Source organism: Amphibalanus amphitrite, unplaced genomic scaffold (genome assembly GCF_019059575.1).
Source record: "Amphibalanus amphitrite isolate SeventyFive unplaced genomic scaffold, NRLGWU_Aamphi_draft 000247F_arrow, whole genome shotgun sequence".
Lineage (NCBI taxonomy): Eukaryota > Metazoa > Arthropoda > Thecostraca > Balanomorpha > Balanidae > Amphibalanus > Amphibalanus amphitrite.
The window spans coordinates 664,127-676,138 of NW_024881742.1; the positions used below are offsets into that span (position 1 = coordinate 664,127).

Genomic DNA, 12,012 nt, shown 5'->3' on the forward strand with positions numbered 1-12,012 from the left:
CGGAAGAGAGCGGAGAAGCCCGCGCAAACTGCCGCCACAGAGCGGCGTCCTGGGCCCGGGCCAATCACCGGGCGCGGCACGGCCGTGTCCGCGGCACAGCCAATAGTCTGTCGCGTGACAGCCGACGCTCAATCCATCAAAAGCATCAAAGGCCATCAAAAGTAGGGCACAGCTGATCGTCACAGCTGATCAGCTGCGCCGCCGAGCTAATATCGCACACCGAGCTAATATCGCACACCGCTCCCTGATTCCATAGAATCACAAACACATCACAGCTGATCAGTTGTGCCGCCGGCCGGCGCCGCCCGAGCCGTACGGCACACTGCTACCTGATTCAACCTAACACTCGCACCAGTGTCGTGGCGGTCTCCGCTCGCGCTCGCTGCGGCGGAGCGGAGGGCCGTCGGCAGCCACATCAGCTGGGCGCTCATCGCCGCCACTCGGGAGGTCGACAATGATCGGCGGCGCCTCGCCATCTGACTGCGCATCGTCGCCATCGTCGCGGCACGGGCTCTCGTGCCGCGGCCGCAGGTCACGCACGTGCCACGGCACGCCGTCCACCTCAACCACCTGCCGCGACACACCGCTGGTGACGACACCGCGGCGGGACGTGTCCGTGCAGCGGGTTCCCCGGCGCCGCATCCACACCTGGTCGCCGACCCGCAGCTGCTCGCCGTCGGACACAGCTGGCGGCTCCTGGTCAGCACTCTCACCGGCCGCTGCCGGGCGGATGCAGTCCCTCATGGCGTATCGGTAGACGCCCGCGGCCGGCGCCGAGCCCGTAGTTTCACCGTCGCGGGGCGTCACGTTATAAATGTGGACGGCCTCCGCGACCGAGCACGTCCGCCTCGCCGCGATCACTTTGATGGAGCGGTGGCACCGTTCCACCACACCATTACCGCCCGGCTGGTGCACGGCTCGGAATCTTAGGCTGACGCCCCACCGAGCCGTGAGAGCCGCGACCTGACGCCCGCGAAACACTGTGTCATTATCTGCGAGGATTTCAGTCGGCGCGCCGCGCTCGTGGAACATCTGCTCCAGGTGGCCGCAAACCTCCACCGCATCCGCCCGCCGCAGCTGCCGCCACACACAAAACCGCGACGGGCCGCAGTCGATCACGGACAGGTAGGCCCGACCCTGGTAGTGCGTGACGTCCATCGCCACACGCTGCCACGTCTCCTTGACACCGAGAGAGCCGTGCCGCCACCGCACCGGCGCCGGGTCGATCGAGCGGCAAATGTCACAGCCGCGCACCACCGCTCGCACAGTCGCCCTCGGCACATCACACGACACGTCGCGCCGAGCAAAGTATAGCGTTCGGCGAATGCCGGGATGGCCTGCCCGCTCGTGCACCGCTCGGACGGAGGCGGCGAGCTCGCCCTCGGCGCCCGCACCTGCCGCGTCGTCCTCGGCCCCAACAGCAGCGGCCTCGGCCGGCACGCCGTCAGCCGCACTCTGCTCGCGCACCCAGTCCTTTGGCACTCGAGTCAACGCGTCGGCGAGATTCTCAGCCGAGCGGACGAGGGTCACAGTGAGCTCCAGCTGCAGCTCCTCCGTCAGCTCCCGGATGAGACTGACTCGCCGACGGATCAGCATCTCGCCCGCCGCACGAGTTCGCAAGCGCGTGCGCCCACTCAGCGCGTCACTGAGCCACCGGTGCACCGTGGCCGAGTCCGTGCGGAGCTCTATCTCCGTCGCGCCCCAGGCGATGGCCAGGTTCAGGCCGCGGACGGCGGCGTCGAGCTCAGCCATATTGATGTGTGCTGACGATCCGCTCGGCCGCAACCAGGAGGCGTCTTCCATCACCCCACCGTCCGGCGTCTCGATGACGACGCCGAACGCGATCGAGCTCGCGTCGGCCCAGACGACAGCACGGTCGCCAGTCCAGCACCACTGGCCGCGAGCCGGGTCCGCTCCCGCCAGCCGTTCTTGGATGTAGGCGATCTGAGCGCTCAGGGTGCCATCGTCGGTGGCGTCGTCCCAGCCTTCGGTGAGCTGGTTGACGTGCCGCTTGACCCAGGCGGCGGCTGGCCGCAGCCAACCGCAGACCGGGAAGTGAGCCACCAGCCGGCCGCACCAGGCGAACACCGCACGGCGAGTCACGACCTCTGGCGGCGGGACGACGGCACAGTCACGTGACCACTGCAGCTCTCCAGCGACGGGCTGTACGCGGAGGCCGAGCATGCGAGCTCCGTCTTCGGCCCGAGCAGGCGGCTTACACTCGAGTCCGAACCGGCGAAAGTGTTCCACCACCCGCTCGGCACTCACCACCTCCTCGTCCACCAACAGGTCGTCGACGTACGGGGAGACGGCCCGCTCGACGGCCGAGTCCTGTGACAGGACGGCACGGACCACGGCTTTCATCAGCAGCGGCGCAACATTCAAGCCAAATCCGAGCCTTGTCAAGCAGTGGCGCCGTCCGTGCAGCATCACAGTCTGATAAGGCCACAGCCGCCGATTGAGCCTCAGCTGCAGGTAGGCGCGGCGCAGGTCGACCACAGCCACACGGCGGCCGTGACGGCGCCACTTGCGCAGGTGTTCGGCACAGACATCGGCGTCCGCGCTGTACGCTGCAACATGAGCGTTCAGTTCGCGCATGTCGAGCACCGGCCGTACCTTGTTGGCCTGCGGCACCGCCATCAGCGGCACGAGTCCTCGGGGTGGTCCATGAACCGCCTCGTCGTACGGCTGGAGCCAGCCGTTCCGGAGCCACGACTCCAGCTCCGCGTCGTACTCCTGTCGCACGGCGGGTGGGACTCTGTACTCCGCAACTCGGTTGCTGAGGCAGTCCGGTCCGACACCGTCTGCCCACTTCCAGGCGACTGTCCAAACCTGGGCGGTCCCGTCAAACCGAGCAACGAAGTCTTTCGCCTCCACAGTCAATCCCTCAGGCGACCGAGTCCCACTGGTGGCGGCGGCCGCAGCTCCCTCCGCTACCGTCGCCGACCCTGCCGGCCGGGCAGCCACCGGCTCGCCCGCCGCGCCTCCCGTCACACTCACAGGCGGGGCCGGCCGGGCAGCCACCGGCTCGCCCGCCGCGCCTCCCGTCACACTCACAGGCCGGGCCGGCCGGGCAGCCACCGGCTCGCCCGCCGCGCCTCCCGTCACACTCACAGGCGGGGCCGGCCGGGCAGCCACCGGCTCGCCCGCCGCGCCTCCCGTCACACTCACAGGCGGGGCCGGCCGGGCAGCCACCGGCTCGCCCGCCGCGCCTCCCGTCACACTCACAGGCGGGGCCGGCCGGGCAGCCACCGGCTCGCCCACCGCGCCTCTCGTCACACTCACAGGCGGGGCCGGCCGGGCAGCCACCGGCTCGCCCACCGCGCCTCCCGTCACACTCACAGGCGAGGCCGGCCGGGCAGCCACCGGCTCGCCCGCCGCGCCTCCCGTCACACTCACAGGCGGGGCCGGCCGGGCAGCCACCGGCTCGCCCGCCGCGCCTCTCGTCACACTCACAGGCGGGGCCGGCCGGGCAGCCACCGGCTCGCCCGCCGCGCCTCCCGTCACACTCACAGGCGGGGCCGGCCGGGCAGCCACCGGCTCGCCCGCCGCGCCTCCCGTCACACTCACAGGCGGGGCCGGCCGGGCAGCCACCGGCTCGCCCACCGCGCCTCTCGTCACACTCACAGGCGGGGCCGGCCGGGCAGCCACCGGCTCGCCCGCCGCGCCTCCCGTCACACTCACAGGCGGGGCCGGCCGGGCAGCCACCGGCTCGCCCGCCGCGCCTCCCGTCACACTCACAGGCGGGGCCGGCCGGGCAGCCACCGGCTCGCCCGCCGCGCCTCTCGTCACACTCACAGGCGGGGCCGGCCGGGCAGCCACCGGCTCGCCCGCCGCGCCGCCCGCGACTTCGGTCAACTCGCACCCGAAGACCGACTCGTCTGCCGATTTCACAGTCACTCCGCCCAGAGCCACCACTGCGTCCATCCCGAGCACCAAGTCGAAACCCAGCGGTCGGTCGGCGACCACAAGCGCGTTGACGTCAGCGCTCACACCGCTGCACACCCCAACGCGCACAGGCCCGGTGCCGCGGCACTCGTACCGACCACCACTCACCGTGATCACGTTGATCCGGCGTTCTGTCCACAGCGGGCAGCGCGTCACGTGGACGATGCTGCGCGTGCAGCCGGTGTCCACCAGCGCCAAGCAGCTGACTCCGTTCACCTCCAGCCGTCTCGTCGGCAGAGTGCCAGCGCCTACTGGCTGGGAGAGGAGGCTGGCGCTGACGCCTCCGCTCCGCGCCCGTTTTCCGGGCAGTCAGCAGCGAAGTGGCCGGGACGGTCGCAGGTCCAGCAGCGTCGGGGCAGCCGGCGGCGAGCAGGCCGATCACGGCCTGGCCGGCTCCGGGCCGGCGGCTCACAGCGCGCCGCTGCCGTCACCGCCTCACGCTCATCGCTCAGCACAGCGCGCGCGCGCGCCAGAACACTGGCGAGCTCCAGCGACTCGGCGCGAGTGCCAGCCCGTATCACCTGCCGGGTCGTCTCAGGCAGACCCGCCACGAACGCGCACACGAGCATGCGGTCCGGCACGCCACCGAACAGGGCCGCGAGCCTCCGGAGGTCGGCCAGGAAGACGTCGGCCGACTCTCCGTGCTGCAAGCGGCGGCTGACGAAAGCCTCATACGCCGTGAACGGGTCTGGCGCAAACGCTGTGAACAGCGCATCCCGGACGGCGTCAGCGGAGCCACGGTCGGCGACCGGCATCTGCGACCATACGGCGAAGGCGCCGCCGGTCAGTCGCAGGGGCAGGACGGCTGCCAGAGACGCGCCTCGGAGCTCGCACAACATCTGGGCGCGCGTGTGCCACTGTACCACGTCTCCGGCGCCGTCGAACTCCGGAATGAGCCGGGCATCAAATGCCCCACCAGCGCCGCCCACCGCCGCCACCGCTCCCGAGTTGACTCCGTCCTCCATCGTGCCGAAATAGCTTGTAGTAATTTATTGCACGGAGCGCACCCCGACACAACCGCCCTCGCACAAGTCCCAGCCGGAAGAGAGCGGAGAAGCCCGCGCAAACTGCCGCCACAGAGCGGCGTCCTGGGCCCGGGCCAATCACCGGGCGCGGCACGGCCGTGTCCGCGGCACAGCCAATAGTCTGTCGCGTGACAGCCGACGCTCAATCCATCAAAAGCATCAAAGGCCATCAAAAGTAGGGCACAGCTGATCGTCACAGCTGATCAGCTGCGCCGCCGAGCTAATATCGCACACCGAGCTAATATCGCACACGGGGCGCGATGCATGGGAGGATTGGTATCTGGGAAAATGTGTACCAATGCCGGTAGTTTTATTATTGAGCAGTTACGATGCCAGTTATAGTCGAGTAGTCTTTGTTTAGGGATTATGAATGCATATAGCTGCTGTTAGTTGTGGTTAGAGCGTTTGCATGCCTGGCTGCTGCTGAACTATGTATAGTAGCTTAGGCAACAGTGAAGAAATCGGCGGGGCGCTGCATGAAATATACAATATTGTATGCATGAATTCATAGGTATTTATCGTATCCGCACTTTGCACCTAGCTAGGTAAATGCACAGTCCACATGCAGCATGCACGTCTGTTGCATTGTCGACGTCGTTTGCACACGATTCGCCGGGATCAGTAGCCTGTGACCGGAGGTGCAGCTGAGGTCACTTTCATTGTCATCGCCGTTTCCACTGGGTTGGTCTCCCTTTCTGTGAACGGGGACTGGCGCTGCCTACGGTGCCTATTTTTCTACGACTGATTCGACCGATCAATGCATGGGCAGGTAGTAGCAGAGTGTTCTGTATACTCTGGTAGCAGTAGCGTAGTCAATCAGTCCACTTACCGCCTTATCTGTGTCGTAGGTCCAGAATAGTGATGATGGTGTGCCCTGAACCGAATGGAAGCCAGTATCTTTGCTTGCCAGTAGCGGATATATTCATCCCTGCATGCTCATAAGCTCATCTCCCCTAATCCAACCACAATAGCACGCAAGACTGCGTGATAGCGCCGATGAACAGAACAGATGCTGAATTAGGTCCCGCCTCTTCTCATCGGATACAGCGTATGGGTTAGCTTCTTCGCCTTTTTCGCGGACACCTGACTATGAACTTTGTTGCTATTATGTAGTTGCAACTGCCATACCACTCAGCTATTTGCCATATCTCATAATGGCGAGGTGAATGCGCGTGTTGTGCCGCCTTGATTAACTTTGTTGGTGCTTCACATCGATTTCCACACAGTGCAATTTGGCGTGTGCCATAGTCGTGCTCAGCCGCGCAGGAGGAGCGATCACCGCTCGCCCGTTCACTGCTGGGTGGTGATTTAGTGCTGGTGTTTACCGCCCGCCCGCGTGGTGGTGCCGCGCGGCTGGTGTTGATTGTGAACTGTCGTAGGCACGCGGTGGCACCTGGTGATCACGTCTTGGACGCCGGGGGTTCAGTGGCGGTACCTTGTATCGAGTGTTGTGTTCCGAATGCGGCGCAGTAACCTTGTGCTCGCTACTCGCTCGCTGCCTGCGACTGGCACTGCGGTACTATGTGTGGTACTCGGATGCTGAGGTGCTGCGCGGTACGAGCGGTACCGAGTACTCTGTACTAAGTGTGGTACTCATGCTGCAGTACAGAGTACTCTGTACCGGTTCCACCGCTGACAGTACGTCGTCCGGTATGTTACCGAGGGTTGCGACATTGCTGCAGAATTAATACATGGCACTTCGCCACGTACTCTCATTCTCGAGACTTTCGGACCTCATAACGACGATTGGCAGTGTGCCCTTTTACCCTATAACATTGATATTCGAAATCCCAGCCACTTCATTGCACTTCAACTGCTGTCGCCGAGCCCAAAACGCCGCGGTTTCTGGCAAGCAGGACATGTATTCTGTAGAAACCAGAACACACGGTTCACTGTTCAGCGGGCGGGCGGCGGCGGACTACAGTCAGCATAACGGTGACGTCATATGACGTCATCAATGACGTAACCAGTGCACACGGTCACCTACTCGCGTTATCAATGACGGCAGAGCACTCTGCCGTTACAAAGGCACATCAATATACAGCAAACAATCGGCAAGAGACGCTTCACATTGGTAAAATGAGATCATACAAATATCGCCGGTCACATACCGAACGAACACTTGGTTGGGGGGGGGGGGAGCGGGGGGATCACTGCCGTAATTGGTGACAACAGCGCGGTAGTTAGTGAACACTTTAGGGAAACTGAGAGGGCTGCGACCGGTGTTAGCTGTACTCTGGGATATCCCAGAGTACCTCAGGACAGGAGGTACCCACTGGGCACGTTACAGCTGGATATCGGTGGCGTCACATAACGCCCGCGTGACGTCACGTAACGTCAGTATGACGTCACTGTGTGGCGTCAGCAGTCAGCCAGCGAACTCGGCGGCAGCGAACGGCAGCTTATTGCGGACAATCTCATGGCCTGATCTGCGGTTGGCATCGGAAACACTGCACAAAAACAAGCGACCGGACGAACACAGCAGCAGCGGCGGCGGCACGGACGCACGTACAAAACGCACACCACTCGCGGACTCGCACAACGCACACTCTCTCGCACGCACGGCTCGCGTTCCTCTCACCACGAGAGCGGTCTCTAGCATCCACCTCTCGCTACTTTGAGCATTGCTGCTAAGGACTAGAATATCGTACCCCGTCGAGCCGTGCCGGGGGCCCGCACCCGCTCGTTGCCTGCCGCTCCTCGTAGGCCGTCTATCTCTCCCTAACGTCTCCCGTCTCTCCCTGGTGTCTCCTCGTCTCTTCCCTAGCGTCTCCGGCTCTCCGTCTCCGGTTTTCTCACCACCAGGCGTGGTCGGCCGGCCGGTCGGGCCACGCCGGGGTCAGTGCGTCGGGTCATTCGAAGCTCATCAGGTTGGCGGGCAGCGGCTGGACGCGCACGCCGACCGCCGCGTCGTGCAGGTGTTTGACCCACTCCTCGGCCTTGGTCTGGCTGCACGCCCGGAATTTGTACATGTCGCCTGGAGAGATAGAGGTAAGGTTAGAACCGTGGCACGCTGTCGGGTTTGCTCACGAGTAATGATCAAACAGACTAATGAACTGTGTGATTGAAACGCTTGAAGCCAATCCAATAAGGGAGACAGGTCTTCATTGGAGACAACACTGGCGGTCAGTGGGAACAGCAAAGTACATCGTATTGTACGCCAACTTGGACCCCGGGGACTTCACCACGAAATGATCGAAAAATCGAGCCGCCTTACCCGACCCCGTATCACCCTCAACTGACACTGGATGTTTGTGTGGGTGATAGTGAAATGACAATAGTGTAGCGCAGAACGAGCAAATGAAGAGGATGGGGAAGATATAACAGAAATAGACGAAAGGCAATAACGAGGCACGATCAAAATTGAAAGAGTCTGAAAACACAAACAAGCAGTCAGACAGACAGACAGACAGACAGACAGTTGACTGACCGGAGGCGGGGTTCTGCAGGATGAACGTGTCCCTCAGCCACGAGACGTCGTCCACGTGAACCGACCAGTGGCGCACCGTGTGCATCTTGCTCGGCTCAGACTTGAAGTCGCTGCGCTCCGTACTGGACGAACACACGGGGTTAGGGTCAGAGCACCGTCTACTGCTCAAGAAATTCATGGGCAGCACTCAATAAGCGAAGCGACACTCCCATTTACTCCTACTGGACGAATTCCTCTAGCATGAAGTAGTGCGCGGCATTCGCAGACGTCGAAATATATTGCATGAGCTTGGGACCAGGGGCAACAAGAAAACGTGAGAAGTCACGCCTCCACGCGCTACAAAGAGTTCGTTTTATGGTTTTACAATCAACTCGCGACCATTTTTCCTACAAACCCCCACCAGACCTCTCAGGGCGATGATGCACAGACACTGGTGCTCACCATTTGATCTTTTTGCAGCTGAAGTAGACTAGACTCTGGGACCAGAGCTGCACCCAGTACCGCTGCCAGGTGGCCACCGGAGGCCGGCGGCCCGATTTGAGCAGCGTTTTGCGCCGCAGGCAGCCCTGGAGTGTGCAGACGGCGCCTGCCTCCATCCCCAGACACCCATCCTCCTCACTGTCCCTGGAAACAGGTCAGAGGGCGGGTCAGGTCATCACAGCTCCTCGTTTATGTAGCCGTGTTGAGCCACCAACGAACAGTTGTTTCCGTAGTGTAGTGGTTATCACGTCCGCTTCACACGCGGAAGGTCCCCGGTTCGATCCCGGGCGGGAACAATGTCTTGCACCCAGCTGGGGTGGGCGCGAACGAGGCGAATTTTTGACACTTCGCAGAGCACATTTCAGCCCCTCTGGCTCTCTGACCCCCTCAACATAAGTTAGTAACTGAAGTAGAGTAACGTAACTGAAGCGAAAGAGGAAAATAAAAAGAGCAGGTGCATGCTTGGGTCGCAAACAGCTATGGAAGAGCCCATTACCCCACCCACTTCCAGCCCCCACCGAACGTCTGGATCACCCACTCACAGCATGGGCAGCGTGGCTGTGACGTCGTCGTCTGCGGTACCTCCGGCGCCACCGTCGGGTAGGTAGAGCGAGGTGCACATGCCGTCAGCAGTGCTCAGCACGGAGTCGTCCAGCAGGTGTCGCTCGGCACGCGCAGTGCTGTCCGGCAGACTGCCGCCACCGGACACCGGCCACAGTTAGTGCGTGAGGGGGTGAGCGGGGGTGCTGGGAGAGAAGGGGAGGTGGGGTAGAGGGGAGGGAGAGTCGTGGGTTGAACGTGAACGATATATTTCTGGTATTTGAGATATTTGGGGAAGAGATTTGGCTAGAGATGGATGTTGTTTTTTTGCATTAATCGAATAAATATAAAAGCAAAATGCTTGAGATATGAAGCGGAAACGGCGATTCTGGCTAGCGGATTATCTAAGAAAAGTGGCATTTTGGGTTTGGGAAGGACATGAGTGGAAACATGGTGGGGAATAAGTCACACGGGTAAAATCAAAATTGAAAATGCAAACATTTGTGAAACATTTACGGAACCAGAGCAAGAGCTCGCAAGTCAACATGCGCAAATGCAATGCAAACTTAAACGTCAAGAACAACATCGGCTGCAAATAAAAACCAAACAAATAAACGAAATCAAAGATCGGAAATAGCGTGGGTGCGTGCAGCGAATAATGTACAAAGCCCATGTACGAGTACACATGGTTGTTGATCTTTCATCGATATGTCTGCGTAATTACAAAACAGCGCTATTTGTTAAGATTTTCCATCCATGCCGGATAGAGGTCGCCACGTGCATTTCAGTCAGTCCCTTGGCATATCTGCATAACTACCAACACCAACATCGCAGCGAAACGTTTCCCAGCCACGCAACGCATCATAAAATAACGTAACGCAGCGAAAGAACGGAAGGGAACGCGCTAGCAGTACAAAATAATAAACAGTCGGAGTCAGCCTGCCTCTAATCCGCGAACCAAGCTTCTCTCGGGGACCATCCGAGCGTTACACGCCGTTTTCCACTACGCAGCCCGCCACCGCGGCCACTGGCGGGTTCCTGGCATGGCACAGAGTGGAGCAGAGGGGCGGAGCGGGGCAGAGGGGCGGAGCGGGGCAGAGCCGAGGGGCGCCACTCACCCGGGACCCATGTGGTGGTTTTGGCCGCACACGCAGGCCGGAAGGTGGCGCGAACTGTTCCGAGGGAGACTCATACTGCGCGCTCTGCGTCGGACGGCGGACCGATGTTACACACAGGGCACAGGATACACGGAGTACAGGTTAGAGTACACACGGAGCACATATTAAGAGCACATACGCTGCACATGTTAGAGGACACAAGGCACAGGCTACGGGACGAACAGCGCAGGTTAAATGACAAAGCACATGTTAGAGGACACACAGAGCACAGGTTAGAGTACACACATGGGGATAGGATACATGGGGATTACGGCCGCACATGTTTCAGGAAACAAGACACGGTTGACACAGGGTTATGGGGCAGTGGACAGTCGGGGTTCAAGGGAAGTGGACAGTCTGGGGTTACGGCACAGGGGACACGAAAGTTACAGCACTACGGACACGAGAGGTACGGCACAGACTAGGGGGGTTAGGAAGTTCCACAAGAAGAGTTACAGAAACAGACGGTTGGTTAGGAAAACGGTACTTTTGGACGGTCCGAGCAGACGTTACAGCCGACGCGCAATGAGTCATCCGATCTCAACGACACAGTTTCCGATCAAAAAGGTTTATAATTCCCACCAAACACACGGCCTCGAACGAGGTGCAGAAAATCCCCCTAGCATCCCCAACAGCTCACTCTCTGCACCCCCGGTGTAACAGTGAATCATACGCCGCCCGACCGTTTACAACCGCCACCATTTGTGAGGCCGCCACTGCTGGAGGCGCCCCTCTCGTCACCACACCAGGCACGCACGGATAACCGGTGGCCACGACTGTTGGCTACGTGTTTATTCCACCCCGCCCACTCACACAAAGGGTGACTTCGGACAACAATAGACGGCGTGACTGGAGTCGAGTGAACCGGAAATGTCAGGCGGGCCAAACCGTTGGAGACCGAACGGCGAGGGCTGACTACCGGACATGTAAATCTGTATGTTTCAAAGTAAAAGTCCACTGATCTTTGCATCTCAATAAAGATGCATTACTTATCGATGCTGGGGTCGGGATGCGGCGCTCTGTCTGCACTTGCTGTATCAACGCAACAAACTACAACAGCATCTAAGTCTTACGCACTTCGCCTACGCTTCAACTTTTGCTCTTACAATACACCGTCAATCTTCTCTCAAAGGTAAGACGTTCCACCGATTATATTGCTCGAGATATCTGACGCCTTCTCTCAGGCCAGCCACCGTTCTTCGATGACTCGTGGTCCCCAGCTCACGGGCGACTTCCGGTGCAAAATCAGCCTCCCATTCACACTCTGACACCCAGGTGCGAGGCGACACGGCAGTGCTGGCTGGTGCAGCTCCCAGTCGGTTACAAGTTCAGTGACTGTTCCCAGTGGAATGACTCAGGTGGAATGCACATACAACTCAGTCCAGATAGCCAGTCATGCCTCGAATTCCTCACATTTGATTGTTGGCATTCG

General features: G+C 60.8%; 2 protein-coding genes and 1 non-coding gene across 20 annotated transcripts in view; 1 reads left to right on the top strand and 2 right to left on the bottom strand.

The window, feature by feature from the left end:
- Positions 1–339: 339 nt before the first annotated feature.
- LOC122386348 lies at positions 340–4,913 on the bottom strand. Its single transcript, XM_043375463.1, has 3 exons — positions 4,388–4,913; positions 3,901–4,079; positions 340–2,736 (listed from the first exon to the last, which is right to left on the bottom strand). The coding sequence occupies exons 1-3, from the start codon at positions 4,911–4,913 to the stop codon at positions 340–342; spliced, it is 3,102 nt and encodes a 1,033-aa protein (XP_043231398.1).
- Positions 4,914–6,815: 1,902 nt separating this feature from the next.
- LOC122386325 (ras-specific guanine nucleotide-releasing factor RalGPS2-like) overlaps positions 6,816–12,012 on the bottom strand; it is a 32,182-nt gene continuing 26,985 nt past the window's right edge. For 10 of the 18 annotated variants that reach the window (XM_043375421.1, XM_043375412.1, XM_043375409.1 and 7 more), the window contains 4 exons: positions 9,426–9,575; positions 8,845–9,027; positions 8,404–8,525; positions 6,816–7,950 (listed from right to left, as the gene is read on the bottom strand). In XM_043375421.1, the coding sequence (XP_043231356.1) occupies positions 7,826–7,950; positions 8,404–8,525; positions 8,845–9,027; positions 9,426–9,575 (580 nt within the window). In that variant the 3' untranslated portion in view covers positions 6,816–7,825. Of the gene's footprint in view, positions 7,951–8,403; positions 8,526–8,844; positions 9,028–9,425; positions 9,576–10,541; positions 10,626–12,012 lie in introns of all 18 variants that reach the window. The other 8 variants (XM_043375408.1, XM_043375415.1, XM_043375405.1 and 5 more) reach the window with 1 other exon arrangement.
- Trnav-cac lies at positions 9,107–9,179 on the top strand. Its single transcript has one exon. It is a non-coding gene; the product is annotated as a tRNA-Val (tRNA).